Genomic DNA, 26,520 nt, shown 5'->3' on the forward strand with positions numbered 1-26,520 from the left:
CCACCTGCTGATAATTACCTCTGCACCTCTCCCACTGTTTACCTGTTCCTGTTCAGTTTTGACGTGCTGTTTTTAATCACGTTTTAGCTGTTGGTTAGCCCTTTTTGTGTGTGCATTTGTGTGACTACTATCTCAACCTCTTTGGCAAAGAGCTTTCTGAAGCTGAGTTTAACTGCTTGTTGGACGGAGATTGTTTTCAAACAATGCCCTTGTTTTGACTGAGCTCGTTAAGATAATCATTCTCAGGCTTGTTGTCCTGCAGATGTGTGTGCGTGGGTTATTGACCGGTGTGTGTGTAAATGACAGTTAATGACAGTTGCACCTGTTAACTGAAAAGCGGCTTTTTCGCTGTCGGTTTCTTCCGAACAACTTGCAATTGTGTCAAAACCGTAGCTGCTATCAAAAAACCGATTACACTGTGAGATGCGGACAAGTCTGGGCCAGATGTACGTGTGTTTTATGTCCAGATATTCTTTAGAAAAATGACAAAATGGTCGACTTAAAAAGACTCTGCGACTCAGAGAACAGGAGTTTGTATTGTATGCAGTGAGATTTGGGTTCGGCGAACCTCCCGAACTAAATCCTCTGGTGAGAGAACCGTACCTCGTATCAGAGTGTACTATGGATCATCGGACTCCCGAGAACTTCCTGAGTCCGACCATCTCCTCGTTTTATTCCTGACACAACAACTTTTCGTTTTATGGCGATCTAAAGACAGGAGGCATTTCTGCTTTGCTCACAAAACAGCTCTGAATTTTAACATGGGACTTAATGGGAGAGCAGGGGGGAGCTGGCTGCACAAAAAGTCTCACTATTTAAATTCAGTAAGTCTCTCGGCTTTTTCGAGGACATCACATGAAAGAGGACAAGTTTGTCTACAAAAGATCCCAAAATTATGTGTCTCCTATTCACCGTTTGGATTTTACGGCAATTTTAGAAACACATTTCAGGCGATTTCTCACCGGCTGTCTCACTCTAACTTTTGAATTTATCCACTCTAGGGGGAGAAATTCTGAGCATTTTTGTGAGAAACTTGATGGTCTTCAGATGGTCGTAGCTCGAAAACCGTAAGAGATATCAAAAAATGTGCCAGTATTAATTTTGAGCTGACAAATTTATCTACGTTTTAAACTTTGAATGAAGTCTCTAGGACAAAGTATGGCCGAGCTGCGGACAATTGAAAAAGGCTGAAATTTGAGGAAATTTCCCCATTCATTTCTTATGGGAAATTTATCGCAGTTGTTCGCGTCTTACGTCGGCCTTCGATGGTCATAGCTCGAAAACCGTAAGATTTATCAAAATGTGCCGAGGGTCATTTGGAGCCGACAAAATTATCTACGTTTTAAAGTTTGAATGACGTCTCTAGGAGAAAGTATGGCAGAGCAGCGGACAATTGAAAAAGGCTGAAATTTGAGGACGTCCCCATTCATTTCTTATGGGAAATTTATCGCAGTTTTTCGCGTCTTACGACGCGAAAAACTGCGATAAATTTGAGAAAAGTAATAGCACACCGATCCCGAACAAACCGCACGTTTTGATATATAATTTGCAAGGGTTTTCTCAAAGCTGCGGGGCGAGTTAAGGGACAAAAATTTGGAGGATGATGAAAAATAATAACTAGAAAATTCCCTCTGGGAAATTTTGAAAGGGACACGGGGTGTGTTCGAGCCGACAAAATTATCTACGTTTTAAAGTTTGAATGAAGTCTCTAGGACAAAGTATGGCCGAGCAGCGGACAATTGAAAAAGGCTGAAATTTGAGGAAATTTCCCCATTCATTTCTTATGGGAAATTTATCGCAGTTGTTTGCGTCTTACGTCGGCCTTCGATGGTCATAGCTCGAAAACCGTAAGAGATATCAAAATGTGCCGAGGGTCATTTTGAGCCGACAAAATTATCTACGTTTTAAAGTTTGAATGAAGTCTCTAGGAGAAACTATGGCGAAGCAGCGGACAATTGAAAAAGGCTGCAATGTGAGAAAACGGCAGATATCAGAGGTAGTCAGTCCCTGATTAATGAATTGCTCTCAGCTGTGTTTCTGTGGCTTTCTCCTTGTCTGTCTCTGTTGATCACCTCAGCTGTCTGTGTCTGCTTCTCTCCTCTGCTTCATGTCTCTGTTAACATGAATTAATGAACTGAATCAATAAACATGAATGGAGCTAATGCTAACGGAGCTAACAGAGCTAACACTAACTGAGCTAACAGCTAAAGGTGCGAATATAGCTAACGGCGCTAGCGCTAACAGAGCTAACTGTGCTAACAGAGCTAACAGAGCTAACGGCGTTAACAAGGGGGCGGGGGGATGGGGTTTTCATTATGCATTTGTCTGTGTGTGTGTGTTTATGTATCTGTCGTTGTGTGTGACTGCGTATGTGTGTGTCTTCGTCTGTTTGTGTGTGTGTGTCTGCTTGAACTACACAAGCAGCCCAACCAGCTCCTACATGGAGATGTGTATGGTATATGTGTGTCTGAATGTGTGTGTGTGTGTGTGTGTGTGTGCGTGCGTGTGTGCCTGTGTAACTTCTGCCCCACCTGCTGATAATTACCTCTGCACCTCTCCCACTGTTTACCTGTTCCTGTTCAGTTTTGACGTGCTGTTTTTAATCACTTTTTAGCTGTTGGTTAGCCCTGCTTGTGTGTGTGTTTGTGTGACTACTGTCTCAACCTTTTTGGCAAAGCGCTTGGTGAAGCTGAGTTTAACTGTTTGTTGGATGGAGATTGTTTTCAAACAATGCCCTTGTTTTGACTGAGCTCGTTAAGATAATCATTCTCAGGCTTGTTGTCCTGCAGATGTGTGTGCGTGGGTTATTGACCGGTGTGTGTGTAAATGACAGTTGCACCTGTTAAACTCTTCCCTTGAAAAGCGGCTTTTTCGCTGTCGGTTTCTTCCGAACAACTTGCGATTGTGTCAAAACCGTAGCTGCTATCAAAAAACCGATTACACTGTGAGATGCGGACAAGTCTGGGCCAGATGTACGTGTGTTTTATGTCCAGATATTCTTTAGAAAAATGACAAAATGGTCGACTTAAAAAGACTCTGCGACTCAGAGAACAGGAGTTTGCATTGTATGCAGTGAGATTTGGGTTCGGCGAACCTCCTGAACTAAATCCTCTGGTGAGAGAACCGTACCTCGTATCAGAGTGTACTATAGATCATCGGACTCCCGAGAACTTCCTGAGTCCGGCCATCTCCTCGTTTTATTCCTGACACAACAACTTTTCGTTTTATGGCGATCTAAAGACAGGAGGCATTTCTGCTTTGCTCACAAAACAGCTCTGAATTTTAACATGGGACTTAATGGGAGAACAGGAGGGCGCTGGCTGCACAAAACGTCTCACTATTTAAATTCAGTAAGTCTCTCGGCTTTTTCGAGGACATCACACGAAAGAGGACAAGTTTGTCTACAAAATGAGCCCAAAATTATGCGTGTAGAGTGTAATTTGTGGCCGTAGCGACGAGAAAAAGAGAAGATTTTCAGATCGTTTTTAGACTCTGTGCCACTCTAGCACGCACTCTAGCACGAACATTCCGCGCAATACACACCCATTATAATCTCAAAATTTCCCACCAAACGATCACTGTCATTGAACAGTGACTGATCAAAAACTATAGGACCAATCAAAATGTGGATGAACACACCAATAGACCAGACTTGGGTCTACATTTTAAAGTTGAAATGAAGTCTCTCGGTGAATGTATGCCTGAGCTACAGATGTTTGAAAAACTCCAATTTCAATCTTGTTTTTTTCGCCCGTCCCATTCATTTCTTATGGGAAATTTATCGCAGTTTTTCGCGTCTTACGACGCGAAAAACTGCGATAAATTTGAGAAAAGTAATAGCACACCGATCCCGAACAATACGCACGTTTTGATATATAATTTGCGAGGGTTTTCTCAAAGCTGTGGGACGAGTTTGAGGACGAAAACTTGGAGGAAGATGAAAAATAATAACTAGAAAATTCCCCCTGGGAAATTTTGAAAGGGACACGGGGTGCGTTTGAGCCGACAAAATTATCTACGTTTTAAAGTTTGAATGAAGTCTCTAGGACAAAGTATGGCCGAGCAGCGGACAATTGAAAAAGGCTGAAATTTGAGGAAATTTCCCCATTCATTTCTTATGGGAAATTTATCGCAGTTGTTTGCGTCTTACGTCGGCCTTCGATGGTCATAGCTCGAAAACCGTAAGAGATATCAAAATGTGCCGAGGGTCATTTTGAGCCGACAAAATTATCTACGTTTTAAAGTTTGAATGAAGTCTCTAGGAGAAACTATGGCGAAGCAGCGGACAATTGAAAAAGGCTGCAATTTGAGAAAACAGCAGATATCAGAGGTAGTCAGTCCCTGATTAATGAACTGGTCCCAGCTGTGTTTCTGTGGCTTTCTCCTTGTCTGTCTCTGTTGATCACCTCAGCTGTCTGTGTCTGCTTCTCTCCTCTGCTTCATGTCTCTGTTAACATGAATTAATGAACTGAATCAATAAACATGAATGGAGCTAATGCTAACGGAGCTAACAGAGCTAACACTAACGGAGCTAACAGCGCGAATACAGCTAACAGCTCTAACGCTAACAGAGCTAACTGTGCTAACAGAGCTAATAGAGCTAACGGCGTTAACAAGGGGGCGGGGGGATGGGGTTTTCATTATGCATTTGTCTGTGTGTGTGTGTTTATGTATCTGTCATTGTGTGTGACTGCGTATGTGTGTGTCTTCGTCTGTTTGTGTGTGTGTGTCTGCTTGAACTACACAAGCAGCCCAACCAGCTCCTACATGGAGATGTGTCTGGTATATGTGTGTCTGAATGTGTGTGTGTGTGTGTGTTTGTTTGTGTGCGTGTGTAACTTCTGCCCCACCTGCTGATAATTACCTCTCTACCTCTCCCACTTTTTACCTGTTCCTGTTCAGTTTTGACGTGCTTGTTTTTAATCACTTTTTAGCTGTTGGTTAGCCCTGCTTGTGTGTGCGTTTGTGTGACTACTGTCTCAACCTTTTTGGCAAAGCGCTTGGTGAAGCTGAGTTTAACTGTTTGTTGGACGGAGATTGTTTTCAAACAATGCCCTTGTTTTGACTGAGCTCGTTAAGATAATCATTCTCAGGCTTGTTGTCCTGCAGATGTGTGTGCGTGGGTTATTGACCGGTGTGTGTGTAAATGACAGTTACACCTGTTAACTGAAAAGCGACTTTTTCGCTGTCGGTTTCTTCCGAACAACTTGCGATTGTGTCAAAACCGTAGCTGCTATCAAAAAAACGATTACACTGTGAGATGCGGACAAGTCTGGGCCAGATGTACGTGTGTTTTATGTCCAGATATTCTTTAGAAAAATGACAAAATGGTCGACTTAAAAAGACTCTGCGACTCAGAGAACAGGAGTTTGTATTGTATGCAGTGAGATTTGGGTTCGGCGAACCTCCTGAACTAAATCCTCTGGTGAGAGAACCGTACCTCATATCAGAGTGTACTATAGATCATCGGACTCCCGAGAACTTCCTGAGTCCGACCATCATCTCGTTTTATTCCTGACACAACAACTTTTCGTTTTATGGCGATCTAAAGACAGGAGGCATTTCTGCTTTGCTCACAAAACAGCTCTGAATTTTAACATGGGACTTAATGGGAGAACAGGAGGGCGCTGGCTGCACAAAACGTCTCACTATTTAAATTCAGTAAGTCTCTCGGCTTTTTCGAGGACATCACACGAAAGAGGACAAGTTTGTCTACAAACTGAGCCCAAAATTATGCGTGTAGAGTGTAATTTGTGGCCGTAGCGACGAGAAAACGAGAAGATTTTCAGATCGTTTTTAGACTCTGTGCCACTCTAGCACGCACTCTAGCACGAACATTCCGCGCAATACACACCCATTATAATCTCAAAATTTCCCGCCAAACGATCACTGTCATTGAACAGTGACTGATCAAAAACTATAGGACCAATCAAAATGTGGATGAACACACCAATAGACCAGACTTGGGTCTACATTTTAAAGTTGAAATGAAGTCTCTCGGTGAATGTATGCCTGAGCTACAGATGTTTGAAAAACTCCAATTTCAATCTTGTTTTTTTCGCCCGTCCCATTCATTTCTTATGGGAAATTTATCGCAGTTTTTCGCGTCTTACGACGCGAAAAACTGCGATAAATTTGAGAAAAGTAATAGCACACCGATCCCGAACAATACGCACGTTTTGATATATAATTTGCGAGGGTTTTCTCAAAGCTGTGGGACGAGTTTGAGGACGAAAACTTGGAGGAAGATGAAAAATAATAACTAGAAAATTCCCTCTGGGAAATTTTGAAAGGGACACGGGGTGTGTTCGAGCCGACAAAATTATCTACGTTTTAAAGTTTGAATGAAGTCTCTAGGACAAAGTATGGCCGAGCAGCGGACAATTGAAAAAGGCTGAAATTTGAGGAAATTTCCCCATTCATTTCTTATGGGAAATTTATCGCAGTTGTTTGCGTCTTACGTCGGCCTTCGATGGTCATAGCTCGAAAACCGTAAGAGATATCAAAATGTGCCGAGGGTCATTTTGAGCCGACAAAATTATCTACGTTTTAAAGTTTGAATGAAGTCTCTAGGAGAAACTATGGCGAAGCAGCGGACAATTGAAAAAGGCTGCAAATTGAGAAAACGGCAGATATCAGAGGTAGTCAGTCCCTGATTAATGAATTGCTCTCAGCTGTGTTTCTGTGGCTTTCTCCTTGTCTGTCTCTGTTGATCACCTCAGCTGTCTGTGTCTGCTTCTCTCCTCTGCTTCATGTCTCTGTTAACATGAATTAATGAACTGAATCAATAAACATGAATGGAGCTAATGCTAACGGAGCTAACAGAGCTAACACTAACTGAGCTAACAGCTAAAGGTGCGAATATAGCTAACGGCGCTAGCGCTAACAGAGCTAACTGTGCTAACAGAGCTAACAGAGCTAACGGCGTTAACAAGGGGGCGGGGGGATGGGGTTTTCATTATGCATTTGTCTGTGTGTGTGTGTTTATGTATCTGTCGTTGTGTGTGACTGCGTATGTGTGTGTCTTCGTCTGTTTGTGTGTGTGTGTGTCTGCTTGAACTACACAAGCAGCCCAACCAGCTCCTACATGGAGATGTGTCTGGTATATGTGTGTCTGAATGTGTGTGTGTGTGTGTGTTTGTTTGTGTGCGTGTGTAACTTCTGCCCCACCTGCTGATAATTACCTCTCTACCTCTCCCACTTTTTACCTGTTCCTGTTCAGTTTTGACGTGCTTGTTTTTAATCACTTTTTAGCTGTTGGTTAGCCCTGCTTGTGTGTGTGTTTGTGTGACTACTGTCTCAACCTTTTTGGCAAAGCGCTTGGTGAAGCTGAGTTTAACTGTTTGTTGGATGGAGATTGTTTTCAAACAATGCCCTTGTTTTGACTGAGCTCGTTAAGATAATCATTCTCAGGCTTGTTGTCCTGCAGATGTGTGTGCGTGGGTTATTGACCGGTGTGTGTGTAAATGACAGTTGCACCTGTTAAACTCTTCCCTTGAAAAGCGGCTTTTTCGCTGTCGGTTTCTTCCGAACAACTTGCGATTGTGTCAAAACCGTAGCTGCTATCAAAAAACCGATTACACTGTGAGATGCGGACAAGTCTGGGCCAGATGTACGTGTGTTTTATGTCCAGATATTCTTTAGAAAAATGACAAAATGGTCGACTTAAAAAGACTCTGCGACTCAGAGAACAGGAGTTTGTATTGTATGCAGTGAGATTTGGGTTCGGCGAACCTCCCGAACTAAATCCTCTGGTGAGAGAACCGTACCTCGTATCAGAGTGTACTATAGATCATCGGACTCCCGAGAACTTCCTGAGTCCGTCCATCTCCTCGTTTTATTCCTGACACAACAACTTTTCGTTTTATGGCGATCTAAAGACAGGAGGCATTTCTGCTTTGCTCACAAAACAGCTCTGAATTTTAACATGGGACTTAATGGGAGAACAGGAGGGCGCTGGCTGCACAAAACGTCTCACTATTTAAATTCAGTAAGTCTCTCGGCTTTTTCGAGGACATCACACGAAAGAGGACAAGTTTGTCTACAAAAGATCCCAAAATTATGTGTCTCCTATTCACCGTTTGGATTTTACGGCAATTTTAGAAACACATTTCAGGCGATTTCTCACCGGCTGTCTCACTCTAACTTTTGAATTTATCCACTCTAGGGGGAGAAATTCTGAGCATTTTTGTGAGAAACTTGATGGTCTTCAGATGGTCGTAGCTCGAAAACCGTAAGAGATATCAAAAAATGTGCCGGTATTAATTTTGAGCTGACAAATTTATCTACGTTTTAAACTTTGAATGAAGTCTCTAGGACAAAGTATGGCCGAGCTGCGGACAATTGAAAAAGGCTGAAATTTGAGGAAATTTCCCCATTCATTTCTTATGGGAAATTTATCGCAGTTGTTCGCGTCTTACGTCGGCCTTCGATGGTCATAGCTCGAAAACCGTAAGATTTATCAAAATGTGCCAAGGGTCATTTGGAGCCGACAAAATTATCTACGTTTTAAAGTTTGAATGACGTCTCTAGGAGAAAGTATGGCAGAGCAGCGGACAATTGAAAAAGGCTGAAATTTGAGGACGTCCCCATTCATTTCTTATGGGAAATTTATCGCAGTTTTTCGCGTCTTACGACGCGAAAAACTGCGATAAATTTGAGAAAAGTAATAGCACACCGATCCCGAACAATACGCACGTTTTGATATATAATTTGCGAGGGTTTTCTCAAAGCTGTGGGACGAGTTTGAGGACGAAAACTTGGAGGAAGATGAAAAATAATAATAAGAAGAAGAAGAAACGCACGGGATAGTAATAAGTGACTCGGGGCACGCTCCGAGGCACTGGCTCCTGCAGCTATTTCATAGCTGTAGGAGCCAGTGACTCGGGACGTTGCCCCGTGTCCCTAACTAGAAAATTCCCTCTGGGAAATTTTGAAAGGGACACGGGGTGTGTTGGAGCCGACAAAATTATCTACGTTTTAAAGTTTGAATGAAGTCTCTAGGACAAAGTATGGCCGAGCAGCGGACAATTGAAAAAGGCTGAAATTTGAGGAAATTTCCCCATTCATTTCTTATGGGAAATTTATCGCAGTTGTTTGCGTCTTACGTCGGCCTTCGATGGTCATAGCTCGAAAACCGTAAGAGATATCAAAATGTGCCGAGGGTCATTTTGAGCCGACAAAATTATCTACGTTTTAAAGTTTGAATGAAGTCTCTAGGAGAAACTATGGCGAAGCAGCGGACAATTGAAAAAGGCTGCAAATTGAGAAAACGGCAGATATCAGAGGTAGTCAGTCCCTGATTAATGAATTGCTCTCAGCTGTGTTTCTGTGGCTTTCTCCTTGTCTGTCTCTGTTGATCACCTCAGCTGTCTGTGTCTGCTTCTCTCCTCTGCTTCATGTCTCTGTTAACATGAATTAATGAACTGAATCAATAAACATGAATGGAGCTAATGCTAACGGAGCTAACAGAGCTAACACTAACGGAGCTAACAGCTAACGGCGCGAATAGAGCTAACGGCGCTAACGCTAACAGAGCTAATTGTGCTAACAGAGCTAATAGAGCTAACGGCGTTAACAAGGGGGCGGGGGGATGGGGTTTTCATTATGCATTTGTCTGTGTGTGTGTGTTTATGTATCTGTCATTGTGTGTGACTGCGTATGTGTGTGTCTTCGTCTGTTTGTGTGTGTGTGTCTGCTTGAACTACACAAGCAGCCCAACCTGCTCCTACATGGAGATGTGTATGGTATATATGTGTCTGAATGTGTGTGTGTGTGTGTGCGTGTGTGCCTGTGTAACTTCTGCCCCACCTGCTGATAATTACCTCTGCACCTCTCCCACTGTTTACCTGTTCCTGTTCAGTTTTGACGTGCTGTTTTTAATCACGTTTTAGCTGTTGGTTAGCCCTTTTTGTGTGTGCATTTGTGTGACTACTATCTCAACCTCTTTGGCAAAGAGCTTTCTGAAGCTGAGTTTAACTGCTTGTTGGACGGAGATTGTTTTCAAACAATGCCCTTGTTTTGACTGAGCTCGTTAAGATAATCATTCTCAGGCTTGTTGTCCTGCAGATGTGTGTGCGTGGGTTATTGACCGGTGTGTGTGTAAATGACAGTTAATGACAGTTGCACCTGTTAACTGAAAAGCGGCTTTTTCGCTGTCGGTTTCTTCCGAACAACTTGCAATTGTGTCAAAACCGTAGCTGCTATCAAAAAACCGATTACACTGTGAGATGCGGACAAGTCTGGGCCAGATGTACGTGTGTTTTATGTCCAGATATTCTTTAGAAAAATGACAAAATGGTCGACTTAAAAAGACTCGGCGACTCAGAGAACAGGAGTTTGTATTGTATGCAGTGAGATTTGGGTTCGGCGAACCTCCCGAACTAAATCCTCTGGTGAGAGAACCGTACCTCGTATCAGAGTGTACTATAGATCATCGGACTCCCGAGAACTTCCTGAGTCCGACCATCTCCTCGTTTTATTCCTGACACAACAACTTTTCGTTTTATGGCGATCTAAAGACAGGAGGCATTTCTGCTTTGCTCACAAAACAGCTCTGAATTTTAACATGGGACTTAATGGGAGAGCAGGGGGGAGCTGGCTGCACAAAAAGTCTCACTATTTAAATTCAGTAAGTCTCTCGGCTTTTTCGAGGACATCACATGAAAGAGGACAAGTTTGTCTACAAAAGATCCCAAAATTATGTGTCTCCTATTCACCGTTTGGATTTTACGGCAATTTTAGAAACACATTTCAGGCGATTTCTCACCGGCTGTCTCACTCTAACTTTTGAATTTATCCACTCTAGGGGGAGAAATTCTGAGCATTTTTGTGAGAAACTTGATGGTCTTCAGATGGTCGTAGCTCGAAAACCGTAAGAGATATCAAAAAATGTGCCGGTATTAATTTTGAGCTGACAAATTTATCTACGTTTTAAACTTTGAATGAAGTCTCTAGGACAAAGTATGGCCGAGCTGCGGACAATTGAAAAAGGCTGAAATTTGAGGAAATTTCCCCATTCATTTCTTATGGGAAATTTATCGCAGTTGTTCGCGTCTTACGTCGGCCTTCGATGGTCATAGCTCGAAAACCGTAAGATTTATCAAAATGTGCCAAGGGTCATTTGGAGCCGACAAAATTATCTACGTTTTAAAGTTTGAATGACGTCTCTAGGAGAAAGTATGGCAGAGCAGCGGACAATTGAAAAAGGCTGAAATTTGAGGACGTCCCCATTCATTTCTTATGGGAAATTTATCGCAGTTTTTCGCGTCTTACGACGCGAAAAACTGCGATAAATTTGAGAAAAGTAATAGCACACCGATCCCGAACAAACCGCACGTTTTGATATATAATTTGCAAGGGTTTTCTCAAAGCTGCGGGGCGAGTTTAGGGACAAAAATTTGGAGGATGATGAAAAATAATAACTAGAAAATTCCCTCTGGGAAATTTTGAAAGGGACACGGGGTGTGTTCGAGCCGACAAAATTATCTACGTTTTAAAGTTTGAATGAAGTCTCTAGGACCAAGTATGCCCGAGCAGCGGACAATTGAAAAAGGCTGAAATTTGAGGAAATTTCCCCATTCATTTCTTATGGGAAATTTATCGCAGTTGTTTGCGTCTTACGTCGGCCTTCGATGGTCATAGCTCGAAAACCGTAAGAGATATCAAAATGTGCCGAGGGTCATTTTGAGCCGACAAAATTATCTACGTTTTAAAGTTTGAATGAAGTCTCTAGGAGAAACTATGGCGAAGCAGCGGACAATTGAAAAAGGCTGCAATGTGAGAAAACTGCAGATATCAGAGGTAGTCAGTCCCTGATTAATGAATTGCTCTCAGCTGTGTTTCTGTGGCTTTCTCCTTGTCTGTCTCTGTTGATCACCTCAGCTGTCTGTGTCTGCTTCTCTCCTCTGCTTCATGTCTCTGTTAACATGAATTAATGAACTGAATCAATAAACATGAATGGAGCTAATGCTAACGGAGCTAACAGAGCTAACACTAACTGAGCTAACAGCTAAAGGTGCGAATATAGCTAACGGCGCTAGCGCTAACAGAGCTAACTGTGCTAACAGAGCTAACGGAGTTAACAAGGGGGCGGGGGGATGGGGTTTTCATTATGCATTTGTCTGTGTGTGTGTGTTTATGTATCTGTCGTTGTGTGTGACTGCGTATGTGTGTGTCTTCGTCTGTTTGTGTGTGTGTGTCTGCTTGAACTACACAAGCAGCCCAACCTGCTCCTACATGGAGATGTGTCTGGTATATGTGTGTCTGAATGTGTGTGTGTGTGTGTGTTTGTTTGTGTGCGTGTGTAACTTCTGCCCCACCTGCTGATAATTACCTCTCTACCTCTCCCACTTTTTACCTGTTCCTGTTCAGTTTTGACGTGCTTGTTTTTAATCACTTTTTAGCTGTTGGTTAGCCCTGCTTGTGTGTGTGTTTGTGTGACTACTGTCTCAACCTTTTTGGCAAAGCGCTTGGTGAAGCTGAGTTTAACTGTTTGTTGGATGGAGATTGTTTTCAAACAATGCCCTTGTTTTGACTGAGCTCGTTAAGATAATCATTCTCAGGCTTGTTGTCCTGCAGATGTGTGTGCGTGGGTTATTGACCGGTGTGTGTGTAAATGACAGTTAATGACAGTTGCACCTGTTAACTGAAAAGCGGCTTTTTCGCTGTCGGTTTCTTCCGAACAACTTGCAATTGTGTCAAAACCGTAGCTGCTATCAAAAAACCGATTACACTGTGAGATGCGGACAAGTCTGGGCCAGATGTACGTGTGTTTTATGTCCAGATATTCTTTAGAAAAATGACAAAATGGTCGACTTAAAAAGACTCTGCGACTCAGAGAACAGGAGTTTGTATTGTATGCAGTGAGATTTGGGTTCGGCGAACCTCCCGAACTAAATCCTCTGGTGAGAGAACCGTACCTCGTATCAGAGTGTACTATAGATCATCGGACTCCCGAGAACTTCCTGAGTCCGACCATCTCCTCGTTTTATTCCTGACACAACAACTTTTCGTTTTATGGCGATGTAAAGACAGGAGGCATTTCTGCTTTGCTCACAAAACAGCTCTGAATTTTAACATGGGACTTAATGGGAGAGCAGGGGGGAGCTGGCTGCACAAAAAGTCTCACTATTTAAATTCAGTAAGTCTCTCGGCTTTTTCGAGGACATCACATGAAAGAGGACAAGTTTGTCTACAAAAGATCCCAAAATTATGTGTCTCCTATTCACCGTTTGGATTTTACGGCAATTTTAGAAACACATTTCAGGCGATTTCTCACCGGCTGTCTCACTCTAACTTTTGAATTTATCCACTCTAGGGGGAGAAATTCTGAGCATTTTTGTGAGAAACTTGATGGTCTTCAGATGCTCATAGCTCGAAAACCGTAAGAGATATCAAAAAATGTGCCGGTATTAATTTTGAGCTGACAAATTTATCTACGTTTTAAACTTTGAATGAAGTCTCTAGGACAAAGTATGGCCGAGCTGCGGACAATTGAAAAAGGCTGAAATTTGAGGAAATTTCCCCATTCATTTCTTATGGGAAATTTATCGCAGTTGTTCGCGTCTTACGTCGGCCTTCGATGGTCATAGCTCGAAAACCGTAAGATTTATCAAAATGTGCCAAGGGTCATTTGGAGCCGACAAAATTATCTACGTTTTAAAGTTTGAATGACGTCTCTAGGAGAAAGTATGGCAGAGCAGCGGACAATTGAAAAAGGCTGCAATTTGAGGACGTCCCCATTCATTTCTTATGGGAAATTTATCGCAGTTTTTCGCGTCTTACGACGCGAAAAACTGCGATAAATTTGAGAAAAGTAATAGCACACCGATCCCGAACAAACCGCACGTTTTGATATATAATTTGCAAGGGTTTTCTCAAAGCTGCGGGGCGAGTTTAGGGACAAAAATTTGGAGGATGATGAAAAATAATAATAATAACTAGAAAATTCCCCCTGGGAAATTTTGAAAGGGACACGGGGTGCGTTCGAGCCGACAAAATTATCTACGTTTTAAAGTTTGAATGAAGTCTCTAGGACAAAGTATGGCCGAGCAGCGGACAATTGAAAAAGGCTGAAATTTGAGGAAATTTCCCCATTCATTTCTTATGGGAAATTTATCGCAGTTGTTCGCGTCTTACGTCGGCCTTCGATGGTCATAGCTCGAAAACCGTAAGAGATATCAAAATGTGCCGAGGGTCATTTGGAGCCGACAAAATTATCTACGTTTTAAAGTTTGAATGAAGTCTCTAGGAGAAACTATGGCGAAGCAGCGGACAATTGAAAAAGGCTGCAATGTGAGAAAACGGCAGATATCAGAGGCAGTCAGTCCCTGATTAATGAATTGCTCTCAGCTGTGTTTCTGTGGCTTTCTCCTTGTCTGTCTCTGTTGATCACCTCAGCTGTCTGTGTCTGCTTCTCTCCTCTGCTTCATGTCTCTGTTAACATGAATTAATGAACTGAATCAATAAACATGAATGGAGCTAATGCTAACGGAGCTAACAGAGCTAACACTAATGGAGCGAACAGCTAACGGTGCGAATAGAGCTAACGGCGCTAACGCAACCAGAGCTAACTGTGCTAACAGAGCTAATAGAGCTAGCGGCGTTAACAAGGGGGCGGGGGGATGGGGTTTTCATTATGCATTTGTCTGTGTGTGTGTGTTTATGTATCTGTCGTTGTGTGTGACTGTGTATGTGTGTGTCTTCGTCTGTTTCTGTGGCTTTCTCCTTGTCTGTCTCTGTTGATCACCTCAGCTGTCTGTGTCTGCTTCTCTCCTCTGCTTCATGTCTCTGTTAACATGAATTAATGAACTGAATCAATAAGCATGAATGGAGTTAATGCTAACAGAGCTAACAGAGCTAACACTAACGGAGCTAACACTAACGGAGCTAACAGCTAACGGCGCGAATAGAGCTAACGGCGCTAACGCTAACAGAGCTAACTGTGCTAACAGAGCTAATAGAGCTAACGGTGTTAACAAGGGGGCGGGGGGATGGGGTTTTCATTATGCATTTGTCTGTGTATGTGTGTTTATGTATCTGTCATTGTGTGTGACTGCGTATGTGTGTGTCTTCGTCTGTTTGTGTGTGTGTGTCTGCTTGAACTACACAAGCAGCCCAACCAGCTCCTACATGGAGATGTGTATAGTATATATGTGTCTGAATGTGTGTGTGTGTGTGTGTGTGTGCGTGTGTGCCTGTGTAACTTCTGCCCCACCTGCTGATAATTACCTCTCTACCTCTCCCACTTTTTACCTGTTCCTGTTCAGTTTTGACGTGCTGTTTTTAATCACTTTTTAGCTGTTGGTTAGCCCTGCTTGTGTGTGTGTTTGTGTGACTACTGTCTCAACCTTTTTGGCAAAGCGCTTGGTGAAGCTGAGTTTAACTGTTTGTTGGATGGAGATTGTTTTCAAACAATGCCCTTGTTTTGACTGAGCTCGTTAAGATAATCATTCTCAGGCTTGTTGTCCTGCAGATGTGTGTGCGTGGGTTATTGACCGGTGTGTGTGTAAATGACAGTTGCACCTGTTAAACTCCTCCCTTTAAAAGCGTCTTTTTCGCTGTCGGTTTCTTCCGAACAACTTGCGATTGTGTCAAAACCGTAGCTGCTATCAAAAAACCGATTACATTGTGAGATGCGGACAAGTCTGGGCCAGATGTACGTGTGTTTTATGTCCAGATATTCTTTAGAAAAATGACAAAATGGTCGACTTAAAAAGACTCTGCCACTCAGAGAACAGGAGTTTGTATTGTATGCAGTGAGATTTGGGTTCGGCGAACCTCCTGAACTAAATCCTCTGGTGAGAGAACCGTACCTCGTATCAGAGTGTACTATAGATCATCGGACTCCCGAGAACTTCCTGAGTCCGACCATCTCCTCGTTTTATTCCTGACACAACAACTTTTCGTTTTATGGCGATCTAAAGACAGGAGGCATTTCTGCTTTGCTCACAAAACAGCTCTGAATTTTAACATGGGACTTAATGGGAGAACAGGAGGGCGCTGGCTGCACAAAACGTCTCACTATTTAAATTCAGTAAGTCTCTCGGCTTTTTCGAGGACATCACACGAAAGAGGACAAGTTTGTCTACAAAATGAGCCCAAAATTATGCGTGTAGAGTGTAATTTGTGGCCGTAGCGACGAGAAAAAGAGAAGATTTTCAGATCGTTTTTAGACTCTGTGCCACTCTAGCACGCACTCTAGCACGAACATTCCGCGCAATACACACCCATTATAATCTCAAAATTTCCCGCCAAACGATCACTGTCATTGAACAGTGACTGATCAAAAACTATAGGACCAATCAAAATGTGGATGAACACACCAATAGACCAGACTTGGGTCTACATTTTAAAGTTGAAATGAAGTCTCTCGGTGAATGTATGCCTGAGCTACAGATGTTTGAAAAACTCCAATTTCAATCTTGTTTTTTTCGCCCGTCCCATTCATTTCTTATGGGAAATTTATCGCAGTTTTTCGCGTCTTACGACGCGAAAAACTGCGATAAATTTGAGAAAAGTAATAGCACACCGATCCCGAACAATACGCACGTTTTGATATATAATTTGCGAGGGTTTTCTCAAAGCTGCGGGGCGAGTTTAGGGACGAAAATTTGGAGGATGATGAAAAATAATAATAAGAAGAAACGCGCGGGATAGTAATAAGTGACTCGGGGCAACGTCCCGAGTCACTGGCTCCTGCAGGAGCCAGTGACTCGGGACGTTGCCCCGTGTCCCTAATAAGAAGAAACGCGCGGGATAGTAATAAGTGACTCGGGGCTATGCCCCGAGTCACTGGCTCCTGCAGCAGAGCTGCAGGAGCCAGTGCCTCGGAGCGTGCCCCGTGTCCCTAATAATAATAAGAAGAAACGCGCGGGATAGTAATAAGTGACTCGGGGCTACGCCCCGAGTCCCTAACTAGAAAATTCCCTCTGGGAAATTTTGAAAGGGACACGGGGTGTGTTCGAGCCGACAAAATTATCTACGTTTTAAAGTTTGAATGAAGTCTCTAGGACAAAGTATGGCCGAGCAGCGGACAATTGAAAAAGGCTGAAATTTGAGGAAATTTCCCCATTCATTTCTTATGGGAAATTTATCGCAGTTGTTTGCGTCTTATGTCGGCCTTCGATGGTCATAGCTCGAAAACCGTAAGAGATATCAAAATGTGCCGAGGGTCATTTTGAGCCGACAAAATTATCTACGTTTTAAAGTTTGAATGAAGTCTCTAGGAGAAACTATGGCGAAGCAGCGGACAATTGAAAAAGGCTGCAAATTGAGAAAACGGCAGATATCAGAGGTAGTCAGTCCCTGATTAATGAATTGCTCTCAGCTGTGTTTCTGTGGCTTTCTCCTTGTCTGTCTCTGTTGATCACCTCAGCTGTCTGTGTCTGCTTCTCTCCTCTGCTTCATGTCTCTGTTAACATGAATTAATGAACTGAATCAATAAACATGAATGGAGCTAATGCTAACGGAGCTAACAGAGCTAACACTAACGGAGCTAACAGCTAACGGTGCGAATAGAGCTAACGGCGCTAACGCTAACAGAGCTAACTGTGCTAACAGAGCTAATAGAGCTAACGGCGTTAACAAGGGGGCGGGGGGATGGGGTTTTCATTATGCATTTGTCTGTGTGTGTGTGTTTATGTATCTGTCATTGTGTGTGACTGCGTATGTGTGTGTCTTCGTCTGTTTGTGTGTGTGTGTCTGCTTGAACTACACAAGCAGCCCAATCTGCTCCTACATGGAGATGTGTATGGTATATGTGTGTCTGAATGTGTGTGTGTGTGTGTGTGTGTGCGTGCGTGTGTGCCTGTGTAACTTCTGCCCCACCTGCTGATAATTACCTCTGCACCTCTCCCACTGTTTACCTGTTCCTGTTCAGTTTTGACGTGCTGTTTTTAATCACTTTTTAGCTGTTGGTTAGCCCTTTTTGTGTGTGTGTTTGTGTGACTACTGTCTCAACCTTTTTGCGAAACTGCTTTCTGAAGCTGAGTTTAACTGTTTGTTGGACGGAGATTGTTTTCAAACAATGCCCTTGTTTTGACTGAGCTCGTTAAGATAATCACTCTCAGGCTGGTTGTCCTGCAGATGTGTGTGCGTGGGTTATTGACCGGTGTGTGTGTAAATGACAGTTGCACCTGTTAAACTCTTCCCTTGAAAAGCGGCTTTTTCGCTGTCGGTTTCTTCCGAACAACTTGCGATTGTGTCAAAACCGTAGCTGCTATCAAAAAACCGATTACACTGTGAGATGCGGACAAGTCTGGGCCAGATGTACGTGTGTTTTATGTCCAGATATTCTTTAGAAAAATGACAAAATGGTCGACTTAAAAAGACTCTGCCACTCAGAGAACAGGAGTTTGTATTGTATGCAGTGAGATTTGGGTTCGGCGAACCTCCTGAACTAAATCCTCTGGTGAGAGAACCGTACCTCGTATCAGAGTGTACTATAGATCATCGGACTCCCGAGAACTTCCTGAGTCCGACCATCATCTCGTTTTATTCCTGACACAACAACTTTTCGTTGAGGACAAGTTTGTCTACAAACTGATCCCAAAATTATGCGTGTAGAGTGTAATTTGTGGCCGTAGCGACGAGAAAAAGAGAAGATTTTCAGATCGTTTTTAGACTCTGTGCCATAATAAAAAAGAAGAAGAAGAAGAAGAAGAAGAAGAAACGCGCGGGATAGTAATTAGTGACTCGGGACGTTGCCCCGTGTCCCTAATAAGAAGAAGAAGAAGAAGAAACGCGCGGGATAGTAATAAGTGACTCGGGACGTTGCCCCGTGTCCCTAATAAGAAGAAGAAGAAACGCGCGGGATAGTAATAAGTGACTCGGGACGTTGCCCCGTGTCCCTAATAAGAAGAAGAAGAAGAAGAAACGCGCGGGATAGTAATAAGTGACTCGGGGCTACGCCCCGAGTCACTGGCTCCTGCAGCTATTTCATAGCTGTAGGAGCCAGTGACTCGGGACGTTGCCCCGTGTCCCTAATAAGAAGAAGAAGAAACGCGCGGGATAGTAATAAGTGACTCGGGGCTACGCCCCGAGTCACTGGCTCCTGCAGCTATTTCATAGCTGTAGGAGCCAGTGACTCGGGACGTTGCCCCGTGTCCCTAATAAGAAGAAGAAGAAACGCGCGGGATAGTAATAAGTGACTCGGGGCTACGCCCCGAGTCACTGGCTCCTGCAGCTATGAAATAGCTGTAGGAGCCAGTGACTCGGGACGTTGCCCCGTGTCCCTAATAAGAAGAAGAAGAAACGCGCGGGATAGTAATAAGTGACTCGGGACGTTGCCCCGTGTCCCTAATAAGAAGAAGAAGAAGAAGAAACGCGCGGGATAGTAATAAGTGACTCGGGACGTTGCCCGTGTCCCTAATAAAACAAGGAGGAATACGGTAAAATAGATAATAAGATAATATTGGACCATGAACTAGATTTTAACATCACATTAAGCTCATGTTGTTTTTCTAGAAAAAAGGTGACGTTCTGGAAGGAGAGCTCAAGGATTAAACAAAATCTCACATTTTAGAAGTTTAAGTAGAGTAAATTGTAATAACACATAGAAATATGCTCCAGACCGCAAAAACACAGCTCAGTGAAGCCGCTCATCTCTCTGTATGTGCTTAAGGACGGCGGCACACATAGTTATTTGTGATCAGTGAATGATTGCAGTGACCTGAGGAGGTCAAATGAACTCAACCTGATCGACTTCTCAGATTTGTCTTATTTACAAATAGACACACTCGGAGTTAAGATGAGGAACAGCACTGTTGACCGCCTGTCCTCTGGCTCACTGCCTGCTGATTGGCTGGATCAGAGAGCGGCTATGAGACTTATTGCCTCCTGCTGACCTCTGGTGATGTCACCCCTGCAGCCTGTGGACACATAACACACATTCAAAGCAGACTGTAACAAGCCAGTGCTCTCCTCTTTTAAACAGCAAAATGATGAAATATTCCAAATTAAATACGGCCCTGATGATACAGTTTGCTTTCAGCTTCGTTAATGTGCTGACATTTTGTAACTAACTCCCCACTAGAGTGAGAAAAAATCTGCATAGATTGACATAAACAAGGCTGGAAAACGATATGAATCTGATTTTGCCACACGTATAAATCATTTATGCTGCTGGATGAATTTATATCTTCAAGCTAGGAGCTGACATCTTTCAGTGAATACATCTATGCCTGATGTTTTCACGTATCATGGGCATGGGGAACGCAGGGGTTATCTGATCGAACCTTCGCTCGCTCGAAAACCATGCAAACATGCATGAGAGATTCACATGCATGTATTCAATAGATTACACACAAGTGGACACATTCTGATAAGGATGCACATGTGCATGATTTATTATTCAGTGTTTGCTGTTTTATACAGTATTTTTAAGTATTTGCTTTGAATTTGAATGAGTGTGAAGGTGATTTTTTTATTTTTAGTATGATATTCAGGCTTTATATTTGCATGTTCTGGTGCATGTGTGTTTTCGTGTGTGTGTGTGTGTGTGTGTGTGTGTGTGTGTGTGTGTGTGTGTGTGTGTGTGTGTGTGTGTGTGTGTGTTTCTGCAGGAGACCTTGCTGGATGCTGACCACCATGTTGCTGTAGCGCTCGGACCAGCAGACAAACCGGACTCTGCAGTAAGGAACTAACATTCACATGTTCAACATTTGACAGTTGCTCTTGTTCGAATGACTGGCCATTTTTCTCAGGATGTGGGATTAAAGGGTGGTTTAAAGGGTAATTAAGCTGCAAAGCAGTGTTTGCACCTGTCTGTCTCACCTGTAACCACACCAAACAGTGACGTCACGGTGCTGTGGCACATCCTGGAGCGCACCTGTACATCACTGCAGCGAGGTGTGAGGGATTTTCAGGGGGTGTTGTGTTGCTCTTTAAAGCAGCTGTAATCATTATTTTTTTAATAACAAATGTATCAATTGACATTGTGCTAACAAAGGGGTCACTCACACCAACAGAGAATAATCCCCCGAATCTGCAGCTCCCCTTAGCGTCACAGAGTTTTATAGTGAGTGTCAGCTCGTTGTTTAGCTGTCCACCACCTTACCGTTCACCTGGCTGCTCTGTCAGCATCGTTTTCACTGTTTCCAGGGAAAAAGCTCAAAACACCTGCTGTACACTACCTGCTCAGCACTAAACAGCAAACAGACACGGTTAGAGCCCAGCTGGTGGACAGAGAGAAGCATTTAGCAGCTAAAGAGCCTGATATTTCCCCCAGGAGCTGGTAGAGACCAAAAACAGAGCTAAAAGAGCTAAAAGAGCTCTGTTTTAGCACCATCAGCTGCAGCACAATTTGACACTGCACTCTCTTTCAGTGATTAAAAGACTCTTCTTCTCTCTTCCTCTCAGCCTCTTCGCCCTTCTCTTCCTCCTCCCACCACGTTCACGCTGCTGTCGTTCACTGACCTCATCGCCTCTGCCTCACCTCTGACAGAGGAAGACCCCGCCTACTGGGACAGCTTCGCGATGAAGGCCGAAGCCCCACAGAGACAGAGAGACACACACATGTCCAAATAACCACCCGTCTCACACTGACACACACACACACTTCTCAGAAGTGCCAAAAAAGAAACACATACCCTGACATTGAAGCTGTTTTCTCATTCAACACAAGTCCAGTCAAGCCGAGTCAGGTTTATTTATGAAGCCAAAAATAGCAGGTCTGTCTCAGAGGACTTCAGAAGCCATACAGGACCTGACACCTTCTGTCTTCTAATCCTCGGTTCAGATAAAGAAAAACTTCCCCCCAAAAAACACACAAACATACTGCACAGTACAACTAAACCTGTGATGCTGGTCGACAGATTGATATTAAGTGTATTTTATGAACTACTTATCACAATGTAATGAGTTTGTGTTTAAAGTAAGTTGAAACCGTCTTTTGCAAATAAAAACTATTCACATTATGTCATTTCAGGATGCGCATTGTCTAAGATTCTGCACTGCGCTCCTCATTATTGATCATTGGACGCCCCCTACGGCCCTCAAACAATGCGCTGATTGGAATAAATCTGTTATACAGTCTGTACCTATATAACATGTAATATGTAGGATAAGTGAAGCATGACTCAGACGAATAGATGATGATTAATAGACTAAATTTTAGTCAAATCCTTCTGAGGATCAAAAGTGAGTTGCATGAAGTGGCGATGTGTGTGCACCAGTATTGAAGATCAATGTCACTTCACAAAGTCATTTTTCTCTTGGCCTCTCTCCTCTTTTCTCTGCCTTTGGTCAGTTTTCCATGCGTTCAATGCAAAGCAGCACATACAGAATCTGTTTACCTCTGCAGGTGTCCTTTCATTCTTCCTGTCTCATGTGTACATGTACTCAGAGCGAGGTTAATAATTCAGTAGTATTATTGTTATTATTAATCAGCATTCAGTGGTATTTCAGTTTAGGAGCATGTTGTGTTATCCTTTTAACAAAATTCTGCCCACACAGTGAATCATTTAAAATATCATTTAAAAAAGATTTTGTTTTATATATATGACATTTTGTTATAAAATGAAGCACTACAGTGGTTAATTTGTCAATAGAAAGTCAATGCAGAATCACATTATTATTATTGATTTCAGCTGATTTCAGTATGTGCCTGTATGTGTTGTGTGTGTGCCTGACATGCTTGTGACCTAAAAACAACTCTTACCTCCTCTGTTTTTAACCCTCTCCATCTTATCTTACATGCATTTTCTACTGAATTGTTACATCTGCCATTGTGCCTCTTTCTTTCCTTTTCTCTCTATCTCATCTCTCCATCTGGTAGAGTATCTATTTTAATCGAGGACATTTAGTTGACCGACGCGTCCTCGCTCTCTCTGTCTTTGCGGCTCATCTCTGCTCCATCCTCCCCCTCTCTTGAGGGCAGCTCAGTCAGTCTGCACGTTTACCTCTTCTGCATTACTTCACAACCTATAATCATAAGCTTTCTCCCCTGCGCACACGGAGGGAAATGACTGGCGAGGAAGTTAGAGGTCAAGTGCTACGTAGATGCAGTCGCGTATGCACCATGTTTGTGACATTACACACCCCACCTCCCCTTCTCACCCCTGAGCCAAGCAGATACATAAACAGGAGGAGGCTGCTGCAGAGTGTTTGGCTCGTTACATAATTATTTGAGAAAAATTACAACATTGCACGACCAAGAAGATGAGTTCAAACCAAGAATGAATACAGAAACAGACGAAATCCGAAGCGCAGGAAACTGAGAATTATATTTCTGACTGACAAATAGAGAATTGTCTGAACTGCCATGGCCTCACACACACGACCTGACGTGGACGTGACATGGCCCTGTTATTTGACACCACCACCTGCACACCTGCTGCTCATCTTCATGTCAGATACCCCTCTTTGTTATCATCTCTGTTTTTTCTGCCTCCACACACGGGAATCAGGTTAAGGTTAACCTTCACCTTTCGAGAGGATAGAGGGGAATTATTGGGACTGATGAAATGGCAACCGGCTGTCCAGATGGCTTCATGGAGGTCCTTTGCCTGTGTTTGTATGTGAGACACAGGTATCTAGACAGTATATCAGAGAAACAGTCACTCAAATGCAAGTTTGTGAGCGTGTGCATGCACGTGTGTAGGCCGTGAGCGAAAGAAATAGAGCTTGAAAGCACACACAGACATGCTGTCATTGCCTCCAGCTGGAGGGAATTAGCTTGCCTCCTCGCCGTCTTAAATCTTGTGTTCTCTGCAGCAGCGAAGGAGGAGAGAGGAGGCAGCGGGGTCAGACGGGAGTCAGGCAGGCTTCCCTCAGAGGGAGGCCATTTTTAGTCGTTGCAGGTTTGCTGGTGTGTCAGAGAGGAGACCATTGGAATAGGGTTTTTTGTTTGTTTGTGTTGTTTTTCGGTGTGGAGACGAGTGCTTTTGGGCATCTGATTGAGCGTTTAGAGATGAAGACCGGCTCAGTTTGCTGCTGAGGATATGAGCAGAGTTTCCTGTGGAGGAGGAGAAGGAGGAAGACGTCTTGTGCCACATTTAGACTTTCACTGGCACATTTTTGAAATGAGATTCAGGTTCAATGTTCATATATTCATTACACACTATGTAGGAAGAACCACCAAAGAGACAAAAAGAGACTTTCATGTGCACTTTACCTGAGCAGGTGCACGTTGTAACTTCTTAGTCATGCTAGCATCACGGCTCTAGAAATGTCAAAGCTGTGATATATAACTATCAACTACCATTAAATTCAAGACAGACATTCATGTTCCCTCAGGATAAAATCTAATATTAATATTTCTTATAGCTGTGACTCAATTTGTCCAGTACTTTGGTATATGATGAAATATCTGAAAAGCTGCTGGTGTTCACATCAGCCTGAGCTGTACTTTGTGTTTAGCGCTTATTTGCGAATCTTAGCGTGCTAACACACTCCATGGTGACCACGGTAATGTTCACACAAGCCAGTTTCTGATGTTTGGGTTAGCATGTTGATGCGTTTAGCTCGAAGCACCACTGCACATACTGGTAGTAAGCACAGCTCCATGGAGCCACTAGCATCGCTTAGTCTTCTTTGTTTTCTGTAAAAATAGAGTTTAGGAGGATGGTTATGTAAGTGAGGATACATATTAGCAGAAGGCCCTCAGTTATATTTGATTTCAGACGCTTGTTAAGCAGAGGGAGGTAGTTAAATACGCCGGGTCGTCCGCTTTAGACAAGCGTTTATTCCTCAGCCACTGTAGTTGAAGAGCAAGTTTTAAGCTGAAGCTTAAAGTGATTTACTGTCGAAGACCAGACTTTGTTATGTCTGTCTGGCCAGCTGGAAAACGTACTCAAAGGGTTTTTCGGGGGGGTTATTTTCAGCCTTTTTTTTCTGACGGACGCTTGATTCTTGGTACTTCTAAGGGGGTGGGATCTGATGTAGCTGGCAGCTTGGAGTCAGCAAAGAGGAGGCTGACGTTGCCCTGAGTGAAGCTTTCCTTTTTCAGTCCAGGCTTTGAGGATCATGTTTGCTCAGATGTGAAACGGTGTCACTGCAACTGATGAGAGGACTGGATTCCTCAAGCTGCTGGAATGAGTTATAATTCCTAATCACTCAGGCTGCTATCACTTCAGTCATGACTTTAGAGTTTGATCTATAATGTGTCACTTTGCACCTCTAAATTAACTTAGCCCAGCTTTTTCCACAACAGTATGCTGTGAAGGAGCCATGAAAGAGATCAGAAGTAACGCTGAGGGTGGATGAAGGATTTTTCTGAATCAGACAGGAGGGGGAACATTGGAGTATTAGACCCTTTCCAAATTTAGCCAATGAAGTGCTGTGAAGCAACATCCATCAGGAAGAAGTTGATAACAGGTGAGAGTTTGGTAAAGGTGAATGTCATAAATCAGTGTCAGATGGACAAACTCAAGAAACGCAGTCATAACTTGGAACACACTTCTAAATGCATCACTTAAATCATGTTGGCACGAGAAATGGCCCCACGTCATCCACCTCTGGTTCATTAATTGGGCCAAACGAGCGTCTGGTGAGAACAGGAGAACATTTAGATCTAACGTTATATGAGAAACGCCACGCTCTGATCATCTCTCGTCTCTGTTTTCCAGACCTGTTTTACCTAAATGTGGAAGAGCTACTTGCGTTTGTTTGTGCACGTGTGTGTTTGTGCATGTGTGTCATCGGTCATGTTTATTTTTCCCCTGCTTTGAAACATGCTCCGCGCAGCCCAAAGTGTGATTAAAAAGTTACGCCACATTTGACACCACCAAAACACGCACACACACACACACATACACACACGCACAGAGCGGCAGACACAGGGCAGATACAGTATGTAATACCTCCACAACCCAATCAGAAACATTAGCACATGTTTACACTCGCTGGCTTGTTCTGACTGCAGATGCATCCATTGTGACTGTGCTGCATGCTTAAGTAATCAGGTATTTGTGTGAGCTCTTGTGCTGTGTTGTACGCGTGTGTGTGTGTTTGAGGCTCTTGATAATTAATGTTTTTGTTCATGAAGATATGTTTTATATGCAGGAATTTCACTTTCTTCGTTGGCAGGTGTTCACTGAGGAGTCTGCATGCAGAACTAAAGGTAAGGGCAGTGACTTGCAAACAACCAGAATTATAATTTCCACAATGCTTTGCCCTCCATAACAGTAAAGTGACTTATATAATAATAATAATAATAATACTCCTTATACTTCTATTATTTCCTCTAATCTTTGTCGAGTAAATTACAGTCAGTTCCTTTACATGAAAAAAGACAACAAAGCACAAAACATTAAAAAAAAGATTTGACACGATGCTTGACAGTTGCAGCACATAAAACATCAGACGGCGGCTAAAAACAAACCACTAAAGGTCTACAGTGCATGTGAATTGCTTGCATGTTGCTCTATAGCACTACAATTTAGCATGTCTCCTAAAACGTCTCCTAGTTTCCTCCTGATATCTTATAGTTCTTCTAAAAAAAACTACCTTCATCTTTCGTAAATTGCACATACAACATGTCAACCACATAAAAGATCTTTGCTTCACAGACAAGTTAAA

At 43.0% G+C, this 26,520-nt stretch overlaps 1 protein-coding gene across 1 annotated transcript in view; it reads left to right on the forward strand.

Annotated features, from left to right (window-relative positions):
• Positions 1-22,310, forward strand: part of aasdhppt (aminoadipate-semialdehyde dehydrogenase-phosphopantetheinyl transferase) — a 31,291-nt gene extending 8,981 nt beyond the window's left edge. Inside the window, exons 6-7 of the mRNA XM_041941296.1 lie at positions 20,565-20,633; positions 21,361-22,310. Coding sequence (XP_041797230.1) covers positions 20,565-20,633; positions 21,361-21,528 — 237 coding nt within the window. The 3' untranslated portion in view covers positions 21,529-22,310. The remainder of the gene's footprint in view (positions 1-20,564; positions 20,634-21,360) is intronic.
• The last annotated feature ends 4,210 nt before the right edge of the window (positions 22,311-26,520 follow it).

This window comes from Chelmon rostratus, chromosome 7 (assembly GCF_017976325.1).
Source record: "Chelmon rostratus isolate fCheRos1 chromosome 7, fCheRos1.pri, whole genome shotgun sequence".
Classification (NCBI taxonomy): domain Eukaryota; kingdom Metazoa; phylum Chordata; class Actinopteri; order Chaetodontiformes; family Chaetodontidae; genus Chelmon; species Chelmon rostratus.